The 21,351-nt window shown below is 40.4% G+C and overlaps 1 protein-coding gene across 3 annotated transcripts in view; it reads right to left on the bottom strand.

Annotated features, from left to right (window-relative positions):
- The window catches only part of SLC66A2 (solute carrier family 66 member 2), a 54,339-nt gene that overhangs the window by 10,093 nt on the left and 22,895 nt on the right, over nt 1-21,351 (bottom strand). For all 3 annotated transcript variants that reach the window (XM_035549725.2, XM_035549726.2, XM_050708920.1), the window contains one exon: nt 9,470-9,686. In XM_035549725.2, coding sequence (XP_035405618.1) covers nt 9,470-9,686 — 217 coding nt within the window. The remainder of the gene's footprint in view (nt 1-9,469; nt 9,687-21,351) is intronic.

The following is a 21,351-nucleotide window of genomic DNA, read 5'->3' as shown; positions in this document are numbered from 1 at the left end:
CCTCCCCCAAGCCATTTGCATGGGAATGTTTGGAAGAGAAAGCAGATTCTGTTACAATACCCTGACTCTGGAAAACTTTCAGCTCCCATCTGCAGCTCCAAAATAAGCTACTTAGAGAAGACAAAAAGTATCCCAAACACTGCACTTCAATCAGAGGCTGGCCTGCCTTCAACAGTGAAATGCAAAACCGGAAAACATGAAACCCTAATGGCATGGTATTTTTAACACTGTACAAAACAAACAAAAATCAGTAAACACAGCATTTGTTCCTAACAAAACAAACAAACAAAAGGCTTAACAAAGAAGGAGCTTTCCTGATGCTAAGCAAATCACACAGCATGCCAAAAGTTATTGGCGGGAGTGGGGGGGAGCAACTTTGGGATCAAATATACAAAGGCTGAAGTTCGAAAATCTGGGAACTAAATGTGTCTCCAGGTCCTTCTGGGTAAGCAAGCATAGATCTTGTGTTTTAAATATTGCACAGCCAGCTAGGAATCCAAGCATGAAACTGTCTACCAGTCCTACATGCCCTATCTTCAAGAGAGCTCCTTACCTCACTTTTCAACAATTCCTCCAAAGCTGGAGCAGCACTGACAGTCTCCAGAGGGAGCCACTTGTCCAGCCCCACACTGCTAGCAGACTTGAGAAGAATGCAGCAAGAAAGATGCGGCATTTATTCTGGGTCTCTGGAGCTGAGTTGAAGCCTCATTCGTAAGTAATGGATACCACAGAAGGCTAAACACAAGAGCAAACTATGTGAAAGCTCCCGTAACTTGCAAGGACTGTAACACTTCACTTAGGAAAGATGGAATGGAAGATTTCACTCTGGAACACCACGAGGCAGACAAACACAGGAAGATGTAGTGAATGTTTGTTGGTAGCTTTTTTTTAATACATGCATTTTATTGCAGGCACACAAATAAAAAAAGTGTTATAAAAAAAAAAAAAGGTAAGCAGATATTTATCAGTTATTTCTCCTCATGAACACCTGTTTCCTAAACTCCCAAGAGCAGCAGGATGTCAGGCATTTTGACACTGCTTAGCACACACACTCCGAAGCCAGTGTTTGTCAGAATAGATCTACCGAAGGAGAGTTAAGAGGAAACTACAAGACATGCAACATGGGGACGGTGGGTGGTCCAAGATCACTGCTCTGGCGATTTCAAGCAGCTATGCCTAAAGATTAGTCTGTAAGGATCCCCTGACTGGTAACCCTTAATGTCCACAAAGCATTTCTAATGTGTTACAGCCTTTGGCTATGTGATGCTGCAGGAAGAAGGGCAGCAGATCTTAACAGCCTCAAACACCCTCAGTCTGCACAGCAGGTGTTAAAATAAACCTCTCCTGTGGATCAGAGGAAAGACTTGAACCACATCTCACACCAGTGCCCTCCTTCCAGGAAATGGAGAAACGGACGCTGGCCAGACTGCGAAGCCCAGGTCTGCTCAGACAACTGGCACAAACATGTATCAGAAAGACTCTGAGTTTCTGCTCCTGATGGGTTTGGAAGTTGCAAGAACTGTCAAGACAGGGAACTGCTTACCTCAGGTAAAGGGGCTGGGAAACAAACCACACCTTGCAGTGCTCGCAGTACAGTCTGCGGCACTGTCTGCCACCACCACAGAGCACAGTAGTGTCAGTTTAGTGGAGATGGTCTAGAGCACACCTGAATTACAGCATCCTTTAGGATCTCCCTCATGAATTTGTTCTGGAGCATTTGTCCCCCTTTACCTCTCTCTCACTCCCCCTCAAGACACTGTAATCAATGGAGCTGTGGGCACAGCTGCTGGCTCATGCTGCTGTTGATGCTCTCACGCAGCCCATCTCCAGCAGTTTGGCACAGCCAGCTGAATGAGCAAACTTGCCATCCCCAGGGCCCCACACTGCCCATTGTGGCACTTCAAGGGCTGCCCTGTACCCCCACGTCACATCTCCCAGCAAAGCAAATCAGCCCCCTGCACAAAAGTGCTGCAGCCTGCCTGCTTGCAAGAGGGACACAGCTGCTGCTATCCACAGGGCTGCTGCTAGGAACAGGGGAGCAATGTCTGTGCAATGCCCATTAGAGTCTTTCATTTTATACTTGTGTTGTGACACAATCAATTTAAAGAGGGATAAAATCCAAATGCAATCCAAAAGGGACAGACATCCCCTAGGCTAACTTCATCACCAAACTCTTTCCCATCTCCTCCTTCGCCCAGTATGAATCCTGTTTTAGGAAATTCTCTAGCACAGGATTTAGTATCTGAAGGGACAGTTCTTCCACCACTACTGTGAAAGCTTACATGAAAATGCCAGGGCGCCTTTCTTGTCATTTGATTCCATTCCCTTATGTTCACATATACCATTTCCAGCCATCCTCCCTGGAACAAATTATAACCCTACCTTTGAGCATCATTGAAACAGCTTTTTTTTGACAGCAAGTTTCATTTCTTTCATCATCCCACTCATGAATGTTACAAGCACTTCTTTCCCTCTTTTAGCTTTTGGGCAGACCATCCAGCACAGCAGACACAGCACTGCCTGCTCTTCTTCTCTTTGTTTTTCCCTTTGTATCTGAGGAGCAGGGACCAGATGCACCATTGCAGGTCAACTTGAAACAGAAAATCCCATCTTTCTGCACCATTCTGCGAAGTCAGTTCCCAGCCTAAATTCCACTAACCCATTTTTCCTGGTATTCAACTATTTACCACTTAAATCGCTCGCTACTGTGTTCACTTTACAAATCTTCATCACAATTCAATATCACGACTCTGGATATTTGCATCCTCACATCTCAATTTATATTTGTCCCAAGCAGAATCTCATTCTACTTCCATTCCAGTTTCCTTATCTAGCTTGGTACCACTGTATGGAGGGGGGTAACTCTGTAGCCAAGCAAGCAGACAAATCATCCTTCTTATACAACTGGCTGCTGTGAACAATAGCAGAATAATCCAGGTGCTGGAATTTCAAGAATCAAAGCATTTTTCTCTCAAATTTGTTAGGTAACAAAGGAACAATATATTTTTTAGAAAAGTTTCCTCTCTCAGGTTCCTCTAATAAGACCAACTCTGACCTTATGTGATTTGGCAAGGCCTGACCTTAATTCTGCAAAATAACTTGCATGAAACTTCCTCGCCAGCAGAAAACAGTGTGACCAGACTTAATGGAGTGCTTTTGTTACAGAAGTACAAAAAATTTTCTTGCATTTCAAATTTTCAGGACACAGAAGAAAGCACCAACTGAAGAGAGCATTGCTTAGACATGCAGGCAGTGCTTTATTCCCTTTAATGTGATGAAGCCTTGAACTATTTGTGAAAGATGAATCCTTTTGGTTTGGAGTCATTTTCTTTGAATTTGCTTTTTGAGCTGATAGGATTAGGTGCCAGGGGAAGAGAAAAGAGAAAGAGGTTCAATATGTACAAGAGCTTTAGCAATCCATACCATTCTACAATCTGGATGATGCATAAGGAAGCTGATACCGCTGCTCATACACTGTCAGAAGTGCTGGAAGGGCGAGGGAAGGAAGGTCTCACACTCCCTCCTCTGTTTTTTTTTCAACCCGCCTCTTCCTTCAGTTCCTGAAATTCTTACATGTTGAGTACACAGGGCACAAAGAACCGTCTTTGTGTGACTGCAAGTCTTGAGAGAACAGCTCTGGGGAGATATGCCAGGCAAGAACAGAGGTGAACATGGTGCTGGCCTCAGCACAGCAATCTGCAGGCAACGTGTCCACAGAAAGTCTGCGGACACAGAGGAACAGAACAAGGAAAGGAAAGGACACAGGACCAAGGGCAGAGAGATCACAGGTTTGCTGGAACTGAAAAGAGGAGAGAAGCTGTTTGCTTCCAGGGATTGGAACAAAATGGTTTTCAAACTATCTGTTTACATGCTGAGAGAGGACTCCATGCCATTCTGAGTGCACTAAAGAGAGACCAAGCCTGTTTATTTTCCTGATGTAGTAACTCTTAGAAGAAGCTAGAAATCTTCTGAGGACTTACACTTGCTTTACCCACTTAACTCTAAAGAAGACAGATTCAGAAAGGGAATCTGATGTTTCTGGTATTCATTAGAACCTCAAATGAAAAGGTGAAGATAGAAGAGGTAAAGAGAGAAGTGCTAAGCCTTCCAAAATCTTGTCCATCTTGTCATGAAAACTCCTTACTGGCTACTCCATAAATTTTTGCAAACCTGGATGTATATACAAAGACCAAAAGCGACAATCCCCAAAGAATATTTTTTATAAAGGTCACTATAAAGGACAATGGTAACCAGCTAATTGGTGCTATAGTAGTGAAAGAAGAAAAGTCAGCAAAGCAAAATGATCAAAGAATTAAAACTTCCCCAGAAAAATCGTATGAATGCTGTTTGGAGCCTCAGAAGCAGTGACAATGGTTTTAGCAGACACATGGAGAAAACTAAATATCTGACTAGAAAGAAAGAGTATCTACGAAAAAGAATACTACCACAGAACTACAGCAAATTATAAGAACAGCTTAAAACAACCAGTTTGTAAGTACACTGACAGACAGTTTTGATTAACTCCATGCAACAGGAAAGGCAATGAAACTACGGAATGGCCTATACAGCATTAAGCTAAGCACAAACCACTTTTAAGAAGTGCTGCTGATTTTGCATTTACCCAACATCTTTCTGGCTCACGCTTAAGACCTTGATTTTTCCATTTGCCTCAGTCCCAGATCTACTTTTTTATTCCTAATTATTCTCTTGAAAACTGCTTTCTCTTCTGCAGCTTAGTACATCACAACTGTTTATACAATGCTTTCTGTAATAAAAACTTGCTTCGCAGTTGGATCAGATGCATTCTGCTTTTTTTTTTTTCCCCCCCAAACTGAACAGCTCCACCCTCTCATGGCCCATCCTTCACCTTCCTTATTTTGACTGCTTAATATATAAAGAAACTACTATTTTAAGAGCAGACACTACCCTATATCAGCATCTGGAGCCTACAATTACAAAGACTCTCTTAAACAATTAACTCTCTTCAGTGCTTTCATTGGTTAAAGTCCCGGATGAGACACAATGCATTACCAACTCAGGTAACCATCACATTCAACAGTGTCTACTTTAGAATTTTGATACAGGCATCCTTTATTCCTACACTCCTATTCTTTTTGATTTTGCTTTCATCCATGCAAGTTCTGGCAATGAGAAACAAGAGCTGGGATAAAAACTAACAAACAAACCACAATACTGCCACTGACTGCATTCTCCTCTCTTCATTTTCCTTCTTTTCAGCACTTTTTAAATCCTTTTCCAGTTTATTTCTCTTCCTCCTTTACTGAACTTCCCCAAAGAACCACAGATATTAACAAAATTGCTGTAACAGATGTTGATTGCATCTAACATCGCTTTTCAATGGAACTAAATTTATTTATTAGTTAAGAAGCTAATGTATAGTTTGTGCCTTAGTGGAAACATCCACAACTCTTGCCAGTTCTCTCTAATTTAGGGTTTTGTTTTCTTTTAAACACCAGAACTCCAAAGATAAGAACTCGCTTGAGTTGTTTTACCTACTTGCTGTTCAAAAATTCCCTTAACCATTTTTAGAGCACTTGCCCAATATGCTTAAATGCAAAATCTCACTATTGTAGGTGACCAGATACTGGTTAGCCATTCCTAAATAAAGCCTTCTACATGTGTTTATCATGGCATCTGACTAATCTAATGCAAGCAGAAAAGTCTAGCAGCTTTCCTTAACCTTAATGGAATTTGGATAAAGTGAGGACTTGTCTTTGGGACAACCCAAAGAAAAGACTTCCTCAGAAGCCAAAAGCTTTCCTTAAATATGATATAGAGCTGCATGTGTCATAAAGGAAAAAGCTATAGAGCAGCACTGAGTAAAAGCAGCCTACAACAAAATTTTATTTTATCTCCCCAATAAATACCAACTTGTATTTTTTTAAACTTGCTAATCACAGTGACCTACATCGCACTATTATCTGATTGAACGCCATACCGAGTTTTTCCTCGTTCAGCCTTTTCAGGTCAGCTTTCTCAAGACAGATTGATACGGACAGAACAGCAGGCTAACTGATTGTGCCAGCTGTCTCTGTGTGACAAAGCTTTGAGCCTTCTACCCAATGTTGGCCAAACTTGGCAAAGGATTTGCAGAAAGGTGGTTCCTCTCAGGTAGACTGAAAACTGGCAAGAAGAGGGAGACCTGGGGAACAGAGGACCACCACAGCCCTTCCCTGGTTCTGTGCCTGTAACCCTGCAGCCACACACGTGGCCCTGAGCCAGGCACAGCACTTTTGCTGTGCTGCCTCTTGCTTTGGGTGCAGCTGGGTAAGTTGACAGGCAAAGATGGTCACTGCCAAGTGATTCTGATGAGCTTTTGTGAAAAACCTTCAATGATGGTCAATTATTGTCCCAGAACAGGGCAGGACAGTGGACAGGAATGCAAAAAAAAAAAAAAAAAGAAACGACTGCCCTGAAGCAAACCCACCCCCTGTGCAGTACCAGGGTTAACACATCCCTGCGTAGGACAGCACACCTACAGCTTTTTCACAGCATACAAAGAGGCACAACCTCCACACTCCTCCTTCAGTACAGGTAGGTCTAATGGGATTATGAAGGGTGCGTAATAACACCAGCGCCTGCATGTGCCTGAGCCTCCACAGAGATGAGATTCTTCCCACCAAAAAGCACACAACTCCAACTGCAGAAGCTCTGCAAAAGCTGCTTTCCCCATAAGGATAGGATTCTCTCAGTGAACTGATCAGGAGGTCCCTACCTTTGTGTGCAGCAGTGCTAGATCTACAACGTCCTTCTCCGGTGCCTCACATTGAACACGGCCTTTTCTCTAAAATGCAGCTTATTAGAAGGGGAAAGCAACTGTAAGTCAAGTATCTCAGGAGAGGGGACACAAAGATAAATAAGCGGGGAAATTCTTGTCCGTATGGCTTTTGTCCCAAAGCAAAAGCATTGAGTAATACCAGGAGCATCTGATCGCAACTGTAGCAGAGCTGGCATCTCTGCCTCTATTTTGTTGGTTTACACTTAGGAAAGTAATTGTTTGCTAAAGTAGAAAAGGACTTAACATATCAGCTGCTGTGTCCTATTCTACCCTAATTCAGTGACAGATGCATGTTGCTGTTTTCCTCAGCCAAGCCATGAGGACGTTCAAGGAACCCCTTCTCACACCCCAGTAAATTTTGCGATGCACATCAGCAACATGGGCTCCACTTGCGCAACACGGGTGACAAAATTGCTGTGGTTTAAAAAGTTATCACCTCTAACCAAGACATAATTGTCCAGAAGGTCACTAAATAGACTAAATAGGCTAAACAGAGCAGCTAAATTCTCATCGCCTTCCCCATTAAGTTTAAAGCCACAAAGATACTTGAAACTCATCTATTTTACTTTGCCACTGAGGACTGCTCCAAGAATATCTGGCAGCCAGCCATTATGGCCCAACTGACAGGCAAAGGCTCACCAGCTCAATTGCTTTTGACGGTGTAAACATCCACATGCACGCTATTTCTGCATGGAGTGGTAAACAAATCCCTGTGGGCATCAGCAAGTTCATAAATTCAGTCCTATGAGTAGCCTGACTGGACTGCGGCACGCTCAGTTCTGTCCTTCCAGAACTGGTGTATCTTCTCTGACATGCTTTTAGACAGGGAAGCAGGCACAGGAAAGAAAGTTCAGAAGAAAAATTTCTAACAGCTCCTTCAAGAGATGTTAAAACACTAGCAGAAGGCATTCTAACAGTAGGAACAGCCTGGTAATGCTTACCATTAAGACAACTCAGTATTGCATACTGCTAGAAAGTATAAGTGGTTCCGGCAACATATGTAAAACTACAGTATAACCCGAGAAAAGAAAGATGAACATCTGCATTGGCACGAACATAAGTACATGTACACTAAGTGGTATACAGTCTCATCAGTACCCAGGCCCATCAGTGTCCGATGTCATGCAAAGTACTGCTTTGGGAGTAGAACCCAGGGGAAACCCATTGGCACAGCTGATAAGGAGGGTGGCTACCTTTGGACCTAGTTCTGTTTGATGGCAAGGGAATGAGAGCTTTTATGCTGTTTTCTCTTGACTAAACACAGCACTCTTCTCTGAAGCAGTTTTAGATGAGAATTCTGCAATTCTTTGCTTAATGCTTTACATGGGAACACAAAGATTTTTTTTCCTCCTTTTACGAAATAGCATATACAGGAGACTGGAAAACTAACGCTCAGATCTCCAGAGAGGAACTAAGGAAAAGCGAAACACTACCTGGCAGCAGCTATTATAATATGGCATTATGTCATTACTACTCATAGATAAAAAACATACAAGGAAAAATCAAACCAGCGTATAAACAAGGTCTAGCAGGTAAATTGTCATCTGGGTATCATGGGTACCGACAATTCCAAGGCATTGTGTGCATGCAAAATAATCAAATATTTTGGAAGAAAATCCTGACTCTGTGCCAAATGGACTCCCATTCAAAAAATGCCTTGAGCATCAAAGCAGATTTCTAAACATTCCCTCAAAAACATTTCAAGCTGGAAAAGAACTTAAGTAGCTAACATAAGTGTTTCCAAGCCAAACAAGCAAGGGAAACAATATCAACACACAAAGGACATAATTACTTTGAGCTGAGAGAGGTGAGGGGTGGTTATTTGTTGTGACCGAAGTAAAAATTAGGCTAGCAAGCTTAAAATCAATGAAAGAGAAAGTATTTCAAAACAGTGAAGGAGAAGTCAATCACAAATGACCAAAGCACTTAGTCAATTGAATTTGCTGCTGAACTGTTTCTACAGACCTGTGCACTGATGCACCACAGTGAATCTTTCCTCTCTTAAAAGTTTTACAAGTTGCCTTTGCAATTTGGAAACCTTCGTGTTAACACTGACATATCCAATAAACAATATGAAACAATAATCTAGTTTAATGCCTCAACAGTGGGCACAAGATGAAAATTTTCCGTCCCACACTTGTTTACATGACTGTAAACTTCTCATGTTTGAGCTTTTTCAAATATCAGTATTTTTAAATACACTAATAATTTATTACATAAAAGTGATGAATGAATTTGTGAGAAAAAGTGATGAGCAAATATGTGAGTTACTCTTGACAGTCACAAGCTGCAGACTCAAAATACCTTCTCTTTAGTCCATTCCTAATCAGAAGCGTGGCACAGCTTGAGTTGAACTACAATACGTTGCTAATGGCAAAAGCAGTAGTTTTACACATTTATTTTAATAAAACGCATTCCACCTTTGAACTGCCCAGCTGGACTTGAACAATGGGTCCAACCTCAGAGGTGTAAATGAGGTCTCACTGCCTTCAGCAGTGCAGCACCAGCTTGTGCTGACAGAGGACCTACTCCAACAACTGCTGTATTTTCAAGCAAAATTTAAAAAGCTGATGTCGCCCCACACAGAAAGTATTATACCCACACAATACAAAAGTTTGCCTACACACACATGCACACACTTACTTGTTTTATTTAAGACAAACACCATACCTCATTCCTTCTGTAGACCTATTCTGGTAGTTACGGTAGAGCTGGGGAACACCTAACATAGCCTCGGTGAACACTGCAAGGAAGCCCAGTGTTTCCACGAATAGAGATGAGTCAAGCCAGAGGTAAGTGATGTAACCGGTGACACCAGTGAAGGTCAGGACACACTGCACGTAGTCTGTAAACTTGCTCCAATGCCAAAAATAGTTCAAGTCAAAATCTGCAACAGAACAGGAATTGAGAACCGATAAGCACAAGCAAGACACTGTCAGCCTTTGGGGATGGGGAGAAGCAGAAATAAGAGGAAAGGGATTTTAAAATAAATAAATAAATAGATAAATAAATAAAAAATCAATACATATATATAAATAGAAAAAATAAAATGAAAAACAAAAAATAGAAAACTTGATCTGCAAAACATTTTTTGGTGGGGGTGTTCAATAACGAAACAATAAAACAAAGATTTGCAAAATCTTTATTTTTAATTTAAATATTACTTCACAAAAATGATTTTTTTTTTAAGACAAACCTTTGACCTTCAGGTATGAAACATAAACTCTGGAGATGAATCTGACAGAGTTGGCATAGGAAGTGCTCCACAAAAAAACTTCACAATACCAAGCATGGTTCCCAAGCACATCAATGCAAGCGTGCTTTCATTTAGTACCATTATCTTTAGCTTCAAATTGCCTGAATCCAGGCTGATAGAAGGTCACTCGAAGTCTACATCTCTGTACCCTGGTGTGGTACTGCTGCCTGCCACAAAGGGCAAGCTGTGATGCACAGGCAGTACAGGTTTACTGAGGAAGATGCAAAACTGTGAAGAGAATCCAACCTGGAACAAGACCTCCCACAGACATCACCACTTTCCTCTCCAAGGGCAAAATGTACTTTTTCACATTTGTACTTTGCCAGCACAAGTGAGTGTAGGGTTTACATTCATTTTTACACCTATGAGAACACTATGCCACAAAACACAATGCTCTCTCTCAAGAAAAAATAAGACAAAGAACAAACCGAGTGTGATATTTGCTTACATGAACAACGTACCACTGGAAGATACAAATTTATTTTATTGATGAATAATAAAATATACAAACCCATAGTCACTGACAGTATAGAAAAACAACAGCTTAATTTCCAATAATAAAAATTCTGAAATAACTGTTCATTTGCAGCTGCTGTTCGTGTCTTCCTTTCTAAGAGCACTTTAAGTTAAAAAAGCTGTTAGTCTGGTGGACGCTCTTTATTAACTAGTCTCCCTTTTTTAGTACTCGGCAAAACCATGCCTCAAGACAGCTACTGCACCCAGTTAAATCCTTTCTTTGCCATACAAAGAAGAAGGCAAAAGCAGCCAGAAGCCATACCCAACCTGTACCATAACACATTTTTGTACGTCAGCCATCACCTACATGAACTACACTACATTAAATAATCATTACATTACACTGGCAGGGCCACTGTCAACATAATGTTGACCTTCAGTATTTTATGGCAGTGGCTCCTCGGCCTCAGAGTTCACTTGCAGGGACATAAGACTAAATAAAAGGTAGTGCTAGTGCTGGCACAGCCAACCCAGCATGCAAGCATCACACACGCACTTCTGGAGCTCTGTGAAGGCTTTCCTTTGTGGAGGTGAAGGGAGAACAAAACAGAAAGCAGAAGAAAAAGGACATAACAGGACAGCCATAGCCACCAAGGCAGGAAATACATTATTCATTTTACTTTACCACATTAAGCACAGCATAGCCAGCTGGCCAAAAGAGGTGATTGTCCCACTGTATTTAGTGGTGGCGTGGCCTCGCCTTGAATACTGTGTACAGTTCTGGGCTCCACAATATGAAGTGAACGTTAAGGTACTTGAAAGCATCCAGAGGATGGCAACAAAGCTGGTAAAAGGGCTGGAAGGCATGTCCTGTGAGGAGAGACTGAGGACATTTGGTTTCTCGAGTTTGGAGAAAAGGAGGCTGAGAGGCAAACACATTGCTCTTTACAACTTCCTGAGGAGGGGAAGTGGAGAGGGAGGTGCCCATCTCCTCCCCCTGGTAATCAATGAAAGGCCACATGGGAATGGCACACAGCTATGCCAGGGGAGGTTCAGCCTGGGCATTAGGAAAAATTTCTTTATCACGAGAGTGGTTAAACTCTGGAACAGGTTTCCCAGCGTGGTGGTTGATGCCCCATGCCTGTCAGTGTTCAAAAGATGTTTGGACAATGTCCTCATTAATATGGCTTAACTTTTGGCTAGCCCTGAAGCCGTCGGGCAGTTGGAATCAATGACCACTGTAAACCCCTTCCAACTGAACTATTCCATCCTATGCTATCCTTATTTTAATACTAATTAGCAAGAGGGAGAACAGAGTAAAATCACTCTAATTTTCCCACTATGCACTCAGCTTCTTGAGCAATACCAAGCAAATGGCCTGACCCAACAAGAGACCTGACACTATGCAACTGTTAAAATAGCGAGAGATTCTCTGGGACAGAGACATTTGGGTGTACAATGGGGACAGAATAACGAACAGCAGAAGAAAGTGTACAGAGAGAAAATGTGGCAAGGTTACGGATCATTTTAAAAAGCAACCTCCATTCTAGAAGAGGAGAGCTACTAATGACTTTGGATTAAGACATAATAGCTACTTTTACCAGATTATTTCTTTAAACCCCGGTTCTGAGATGTTCTCAAAGAGACTTTAGTTGTTTTGTTTGTTTGTTTGTTTTACAGACAACTCAAGCATTGGCTTTCATCCCTTAAAGAGGCAATTGTTTTATTATAATTCAGACCTCTTACATTCAAACACATTGGGTGGAAAACCTGCATTTACTTTCCAGCATGGGTCATTCAACTTTATACAGTGTTCAACAGATAACTGACTCAGACCACTACCAGAAAATTAGTAACCAGTGGCAGCCATAGACAAGACCACATCAGCCACACTCCTCCAGCCCTAGAAGAGGCCCTCTTGGCTCTCAAGCTGGCCATATAGTTGTTACACCTCGAATCATGGACTTGACAGCTTAGTTTGGATCTTGCTTGCACAGCGTCAGGACCCTTGGCCCCTCACTTACTAAACCCTCACACAGCTGCCACAGTTGCTCTGCATACATTGTGTTTTTCCTCCTGCATTCTCCACATGCTCAAAGACCCTTTTTAAGATAACCATCACTGTACACCAAATTTTTACTTCCCTAAATCATTGTCATAACAGAAATGAACAAAGCAAATCTCCAAGGAGGTGCAGAAGGTTTAGAACTTCATGAAACAAAAGAAGTCAATGTTCATACAGCTACCGTGAGGCGAGCTACAAGATCCATGGCCTCGTGCAAGCACTTGAACACGATTACCTCCTACTTTGTCAGCTGCTCGTGTGCCTTTTCAGTATTGCTACACTGAAGTTCATTTCCATTCACGTAAATACATCTCTGAACCCAGTATTAGGCAGACAGGAAATCTGGTAATGGCAGTAATTTAGCCATCATCCTTTATCTGAAAACGTTAAGTATTATTTCTATTATAATAACACACACAGATGAGAAAACCGTTGTGTGAAACAGGACTTCAGCTGAAGCAATTAATTACTAAACAAGGAAAGAGACTGAGATTCTTTTGTTTCATCTTTTGCCCAAAACTATCATGATGCTATATAGTGTCCATTTTGCTATATTAAGTTATGAGCAAATTCTAGTTTCTGAAATTTATGAGTAAATTTCTAGTTTATAACCAAGGTTATAGATTATTATTGAAAATATTTACATCTGAAGAAAATCACGAATGATAAAGAAAATACTGGCTCTTCTGCCCCCTGCAAACACCACCCTTTTTCTTTAAAAGGATGAAACAGGAAATTCCACTGCAGCACAATTTATTTCCAACAAGCATCTCTAAATCTGTCCTAGTTAAGCCCAGATGCATACCTTTCTATTCCCTGAAATAGGAAAGCGCGGTTTGCACTGTTCACTCCTCTCACTAGCTCCCCCTCCTCCTCTTTATGTTTGAAAATCCTATTGATGCTGAGGGGAAAGGCAGCTGCAGAAAAGTCTACACAGGTTGAGGGCGAAGAAAGATGAGATTAAAATACTCCTTTGAGAGGCATATTGCAGGTTAGATATGAAAAATGTTAAGCAGGCAGATACACTATTGCGAATAGCCGTGGTTGGCATTAGTCAAGATAGGACATTTAGATGTACTTCCCATCGTGTTCATTCTCAACAGCTCCCCAGTCAGCAGGCAGGTTTCTCCAATCCCCCATTCTGAAATTCCTGAGTATTGGGCACCCAAGAAATAACTGGGGTTACAAGAGCTGGAAGGCTTTGCATGACTCTTCCTAGGTGATCCATAACCAATTCTCTCATACTCATCAGCAATGCATCCAGCTAGACACTTCTTTTCTTTCAGCAAGAAGAAAGGAAGCAGCGTAAGAGACATGCAGTAAGTACTGGTACATTTAGGATTTTTTTCTTCATTTTTTTGAGAAAGTGATGGAAACCTGCAACATGCTGTGTGAAGCCAGAATTTCTTTTACACTTTCTGGGACTGAAGAGGCACTTGCTATGTTTCACTCAGGGTACAAGAGAAGAAATGAGAGTTTAGCACCAAGAACTTCTGGCTGTGATCCAAACACCTCTCCTTTAAAAAAAAAAATTAAGGAATCCTTCATCTTGCACAGATGAAGATGCTACTATCAACACCCTCTGTATCACCATTCCTTCAGGCTTGTGACCTAGGAATTTCTGCGTCTGTTTACTCTTAAGTATCTGACAGCCCTGCTACCACAATACACAAGCATCTCCCCGTATCTATCCTACAACGTTCCTGTCCTACAAATTCTTGCTATCTGGCCTTCACACTTGGTAGTATACACTGTCTCTTCTTCTTCTCCAGCACTTCTAGGATGGAAGCAAAATAATGCAGAAAGTCCTAAATCTTCTGAAAATATCAACCCAGCCTATACAAAACAAATTTTTGTCATTTAATGAAATCCATTTTTGATATCCTTTGAAGGTGCATACTTGGCTTATTTTTCTTTGCCTCATTTTATGTGTTGTCATCAGTTTTTATAGTCTCTTATACTAGCTCTCTGTTCTGTCACATCAAGTTCATTTCTTCCCCACTATCAGGTTGTCACCCACTCTTCTTCCTCCTTCTCAACAAAACTATACAGGAGTGGGGTGATATCTTCCTTATTTTTTTTCCAGCACTGTCCCCACCTCAGAGTTTTACACTCATATTCCATACAGTTCCTCAGCACAGCTCTAAGCATCAGCAATTGTTCTGCTGTCCTCCTCCAGTTTCTCTAAGGTCCACTCCATCACCTCACCAAAGGAAATTAATAATTGCAAGATTAAGAAACACATTAGTTACTTAAAAACAACAACAATAACAAACACGCAAATGAACTGGTATATATTAAAAAGTCGCACAACCCACACTCTATTTTGCAACACCCCGCCTTTCCCATTATTTTGCTCTTTTCCTTATTTTATGGCCTTTGGCTTAAGGGAAACCTTTGAATACCACTTAGCACACTGGTCTTTACCAGAGATAATTAGCAGTAACAGCTTTATTGACTATTCTGTGAACCTTAAGGAACAGCAATTTAAAAGTTACACTTAGTCTGAAAATTTCACCCCCTGCTGCTAACAATACATAAGACAACCTAAGAATGAAAACCCAAACCAAAATACTCTTTCCCTGGGCACCTCCTGGGCAGCTGACAGACAGCCTTTGCTGTGCTAACAGTGTAATTTGCTTTGTACACAAGCTTCAGTTTATGGGAGGCTCACACTAAAAAGAAGAAAAAGCATTCTAGAGAAAAATGCAGTTATATAAACCCACAAAATTAAATTAAAAAAAAACCAAGTCCCTGAAACTACATTTAACTCATCTTCAGCATTTTATGCTGTTTTTACAAAAAGATGCAAAATTATTTACATCACTTATGGCGCCCAACAACCAGCCTCTGTTTAAATTTTCATGCATGTTTTTATATATACACATACATACACTTGCACACACATACATACATCTATATTCCTCATGGCACTACTGCTAATTTTATAAGCATTGAAGAGAAAGCAAAATTATGAAGCAAGCAGAGGAGAAGAAAGACTTTTTGTTTTAATACAGATGGCAGGTGTTTTCAACACAATCTTGCAGAGGGTATTCTTGCAACACCCTACCAAGTTACCTTGTGAAGCATATGCATCCAAACCCTCTTTTCCCCCCAATTCCAGCTGAGAGAAAACACCAAGTCTGTACTCCTACAGCAGGTCAGTCCGATTAGAAGAAAAAAGAGAGACCCAGTACCACAGATACATACCAACATTGCTACTAGGGCAAGGCACTTAAATTTATCCTAGATATACCAAAATGAACAGGAAAAATAGGACTGCATTTCCTCTGTGAAGATTGGCCTTCTCAGTAACGTTAACACAGAAATTATCTACCATGATACTGCTACTTTGGCCTGTTCAGAGCAGAAAAAGGCTCTCTCTTTCTACTCCAATGCACTGACCATTCTTCTTACTCACTGTCTCTATGAGATCATCTCAACTGCTGGAAAAAGCAGCTATTATCTGACCTACAAGATGACTGATGAAGGAGAACAGCTTAATAATTAGGCAGATAATGGAGCTAGGAAAGCCACTGAAATGTGGTAGCTGTGACCCAAAGGAATTAGCGCTATGGAAAACAAACCACGCATTTGAAAGCTGGAGTGAAAGCAGCATGAACAGCTTTATAAACCACATGAGACAGAGCTAGCTTGGACTTCAGGAGGAGCATCTCTCAAGGAGCAGCAAGGGAAGAAGAGGAATGGCAAGCCCAGGGAGCAACCCAGAAGAAGGAATTTTGATGACTACAGTAGGCAAACATCCCTGATCCTGCTCACCTCCTGCCAAGAGCATCACAAATCCCAAAGTACCACAGAATCACAGTAAGTCAAACTAAACAAATAAATCCCCAACCCTTTGCCCACAAGGACAGCCCTGAAGTTAGGCCTTCACTCCAAATGACGCTAATGATGGAGGCAGCAGATTAGAGCTAAATTCTTCTTTTGGCTAGATACTATGCTAACTATAGAAATCAGCTTCTTTTTTAATCAGCTAGCTACACAGGGATGATGCGGATGTCACAGCAAGAACGTATAGCACCAAGTTACTATTTTTACAATCATTTCAACAGCATTTTACACTACCCTCAGCATGGTTTTTCTAAGTGATCACCCACAGCCCTATCAGGCAGTACACAAAGGTCCCCAGACAAAAGACTTCTTTCTAACAGGCAATCGGTTAAGTACTTCAGAGCAGGCTGCCTTGGCTCCAATTTCTTGTAGCTGGAGTTATAAACTCTATTGGAAACAGTTTAATTTATTTTGAATAGTACCAAAGCTAATTTAGTGTCTAATTAGCAAAGTCTAATTCTCAAAAGACATCAAGCCTACTACAGTGCTAGAAACAATGTGTACTCGTCATAGTCCATTCCAAGACTACAATTAGACTTACAGAGATGAATAAAAATTCTTCTAAATATTACAAAACAAGCTGTTCATTAGCCTAGATGCAGGCTGTCTCAGGTACCACAGTGCTGGAGATTATGATGCCAGGTTGCACATATCATACAGCAAGTTACCCCCAGAAACTCTGGAAGTGACTGTCAGACAGCAACACACACCCCTTTTGAACTGTATGTCTCTGGGGAAAACACTAAATAGCCACCTACTTGCATAAAGAGAAATGATCTCTCTTACTTTTAATTAATCCTGAGCTGATGTACCTGAGGCCCTATTTTCTCTGTTGTGAAGACACCACAGAAAGAAAGCATTTGTGTGATTTTATTTTTATTTTTTTCAGAAACTGAAGTCAGCCATGCATTTGCAAGCGTGTATACAACACAAAGCTAAACAGTCTTCCTAAAAATATAAACTCCTCTCTTCATTTAGGATCTTTTTTTGAAAGTTTAGTCCTTTTCCTAGGTAACCCACCACCAGGCAAGACAAATTCTAACCCCCAAACTGGCCCTACTAATTTAGTACCCAAACAAAGTAATGCATTGTGCAGCTGCCTCCTTTGCTAAAGTATATCATGTGGCCTGCTAAACATCTCCTGGCAATTGCCTAAATTAACCTCAGAATGACCCATTTTCAGTATCAGTAGTTTAACACCTCAGAATCCTCAGATGGAGGGATTTGGGAAATAGATTCAAATTTTTACCCTCTCTGGTTTGAAATAAGGACCTTCAGCACAGGTTTTTCTACATCCTAAGGGACCACCCAGTCACTAGACCTATTCAGGTCAGAAAGCATCTTGTCTCAGCATAAATCCTACCCTTTACAGACAAGCAACTGCGATCAAACAAATTCCTTGAAATCATTTATGCGTGTGTTTGTGAACATGTGATCATCCACCAGTGACAACCTTTATCCCCAACAATCGATTCACAAATTTCTGGGCAGCACTAGCAGAAAAATCTCAAATATAATTTCTCATTTGCTAGCATAAACATCAGGTAAGCATGCCAGCACTTTTAGTACTAATGATGGAAAATCATCCATTTTGAAAAAAAAATGCTTTTCAGGTAGATGAAGTTGGAAACAATTTTATTCCATAGGATTTTTTAAGGAAAGGAAAAAAAGGGCCTTCTGGCAGTGGTAAGTTTTCCAGAACCTACATAGCCTGCAGTGTTCTCTTACAACCTTTAAACCAAAACTTATTCTATTTACCACATGCCTCCAGAGATCTAAATTACTGTATACGGTGACCAAACAGGAGAAATTTCCATACAAATGACTTCATTACATTAGCAGGAGGAATTTATAGGGAGGGAGACCCATACAGAGTTTCACTTGAGTGCCTGCAGACTGCTTTACTGATTACAGCACTTGTAACTGGAGGAGCCAAGTGAAACAGAGCTACCCTGAAACAGAATTTCCCCTTCAACTTCCCAGCTGTTTAGTTTGACCACAGATAAATCCCTGCTTTGACAGGAGCAGTGATTGTTAAGCAAGATGCATTTTTGAATACCACAGGGTTTCTGAACGCCTTGTGTCTACAGTTTAACGTTCCTGTAGTCAAGGTGTCTTCAAGATCTGGAAAGAAAGGTAGCAATAGTAGATTTAAGGTGAGTTTGGTTGCAATGCAGGTGATGCACTCACAAACTGTTCACATTTCCAAGCAGAAGTTTAAGCCCCTCTCATCCCCCTCAAGCTGCAACAAGACAACTGTTTAGTTTCCTGAAGCAACTAGTTCTTATTGAAGATGAAGAATGTGGACTTTTTTTTAAATTAAAAAAAAAAAAGCCTGCATCATCAGCCAGATCTGTTCTTTATTTGGTTCGAAATGTAATCCCAGGAACAGTTTTCTCAGTACCACTGCGAGAGCAAGAAAGTGGGAGCAAGGAGGTTGGGATAAGCAGGAGGGGGAGTGAGTATCAGGAGGGGAGGAGGAGGATCAGGACTATCTTAGGCAGGCATTGCTGCCAAACGGTTTGGCACTCAGCCACTGCTGGAGGCAAAAGCCTTTGGCTGTTATGCCCCATTATAAATATAATTAGTTTTTAAAATGACAACAACAAAAAATCCAAAGCAAACAGAAGACAGTACGCTGTCAGTGTCTACCAGTTAGATGACTCTGTCACCACAGGTTACAGTCCTTGTTCTCCTGACCAAGCGATGCAGTAATTTGCCTTCCTTTGCCACGTCCTTTACACATCCCTTACTCAGGAGTGCAGGGGATGCAGAAATGACAGCTGATGAACCATAAATAATTAACTGCTGAACAACAGTCTTACCCACAAGTTCCTCGTTAAATTTCTGTGTGCAGTGGCTGTCAAAGGCTGTTCTTTGACAGCCACTGCACACAGAAATTTAACAAGGACCTCGTAGATAAAGATTATCTTAAGCCATTTTGATATTAAGTTTGCTATTTTCCCTCAGTGCACAGTTACATGTTCTACTACATCCCACTCCCAACAGGGAGTGAGAAGTAAGGCATAAGAGAGTAAATAGTGTCTCTGAAGACAAAGTAAGGAATTTAAAGCAAATTAAATTTTCTGAAACAACTGCTTTGATTTTTTACATGCCAAAGGGTGAAAAGACTAAAGAAAGCACAGCAATGTAAAACTTCAGAGTAGGCGAGGAGTCATTCCAAGTTTTGCTGGTTTGTATAAATGGACCAAAAAAAAAAAGTGTGAAAGAGAGTAGAGAATTTCCAAAAACAGCAACAGTTTTTGTTTTTGTTTTCCAAAGGCTATAAAAATTGGAGATAAGGAGAAAATCCTTTTTCTTCAGGTTTTAAAAGTGGGGTAGGTGGGGGCTGTAGGTGTAAATAAGTAACCCACAGAGGGCAGGAAACCCACAAAGGCTAGTGTGTATAAAAACAAAGCAGTCTTTCTAGTTTAGAAACAGCTACATTGGTCCTGATTCTGATGGAGGGAAAAAAATCCTAAAACTCATAAATCTTCATTGAAGAAAGAGATATTTTGAATATTTAAAATGTTTAATCTCCAAAGCTCTCATCAGGCTTTTGAGCTGCAATAAGTAATAGTAAAAGAGACAGCTTTAAGCAGCTATTAAAAATAAAAAATGTTTCCCTGAAATAATCAGGATCTGTCTTCATTTCTCTAGTTCCTATGCCTCCAAGGAATCCACCCAGGTTGAACAAGACTGCCCCCCTTTTTTTTTTTTTTAATCTACAATGCAAGTAAAAATAAATCTGTCAGAACTGAATTCTGGGTTTTGGATTTTTCCCCTACCCATGGGAGGGAACGTAGGATCCTGATGCAATATGTGTAACGCATACTGATCACAGAGCAGAGCAAAGAGAAATTAGGGCACATAACAAATGCATATGAAAGGAGACATGAAGAACTTCAGAATTACTGGTGGTATGCTTTCCTCCACAAGGAGTAAAACATGCTTATTACTAGCCATGAAAGCATTTGAATGGAGACTGCGTATGCTCTGACTCTCACCATAAATTCATGATTTGCAGAAAAAAAAGCTACCTCATCTGTTACTGATTCAAGAGGATACAGGACACACCTTCTCAGGAACAGCTAGGTTACATTCTTTCTTCCCCAACCTCACTCAGCATTGTCATCTCCTCACACAGACAGAGTGTATATAATCGTTCTAGTAACAAGATAAAATGAAATTTTAAAATTTATAACATTTACTCTGAAGAACAGAACTATCAAAAAATTAAAAATATGATTACAAACATTAACTGAGGCCTGTGATTACCAATCTATTATATTAATTAAATCACTGTGCATCTACTGCATAGCTTTAAAGAGTCAAATACTAAATCTAAATAATTACCAACCATTTCACTGGAACCAGACCTCAGAAAGCTTTGTTTGCTTCTGCAAGAACAATTATTTTATTTTTTGAAGATTTTTCCATAAAAATACCTTATTTATTCAAATAATGGGAAACAATGATTGGGAACTGAATGAACACATGCTTCCCTCTCTGTCTTTGAAGAATGACTGAGAGTTAAAAGAATGAGATAAGAAAAAAGATGAGCAAATGAATTTTACTGAAAATTTATCAAAAATAGATTTTAAAAAAAATACAGTATTTTTTTTAAAAAGTATGTTCCCACAAAATGAACATGCAATATACTGTAGCTTATTTACAATTTTTTTTAATTTAAATAAGTTATTCTGCAGTTCAATTGAAATCAGTTTTTAAACAAAAACTGTTTGACATAAGTTGCAAGTAAAAGCAATCTAATACATGAACATCTAATGTATTTCTAACATGATAAAAAAAATGTAATTTGTCACCGCACAGGCAAAAACTTGTGTTTATTTCATTATGCAAGAGATGGGCAAGTTCTTCTTTCCAGATACATTACAGTGCTATTAATTTGTATGTCTCAAC

The sequence above is a fragment of the Cygnus atratus genome, chromosome 2 (assembly GCF_013377495.2).
Source record: "Cygnus atratus isolate AKBS03 ecotype Queensland, Australia chromosome 2, CAtr_DNAZoo_HiC_assembly, whole genome shotgun sequence".
Taxonomy (NCBI): Eukaryota; Metazoa; Chordata; class Aves; order Anseriformes; family Anatidae; genus Cygnus; species Cygnus atratus.
Note: the sequence above shows the minus strand (reverse complement) of the source record. Positions and strands in the feature narration are given on the sequence as shown.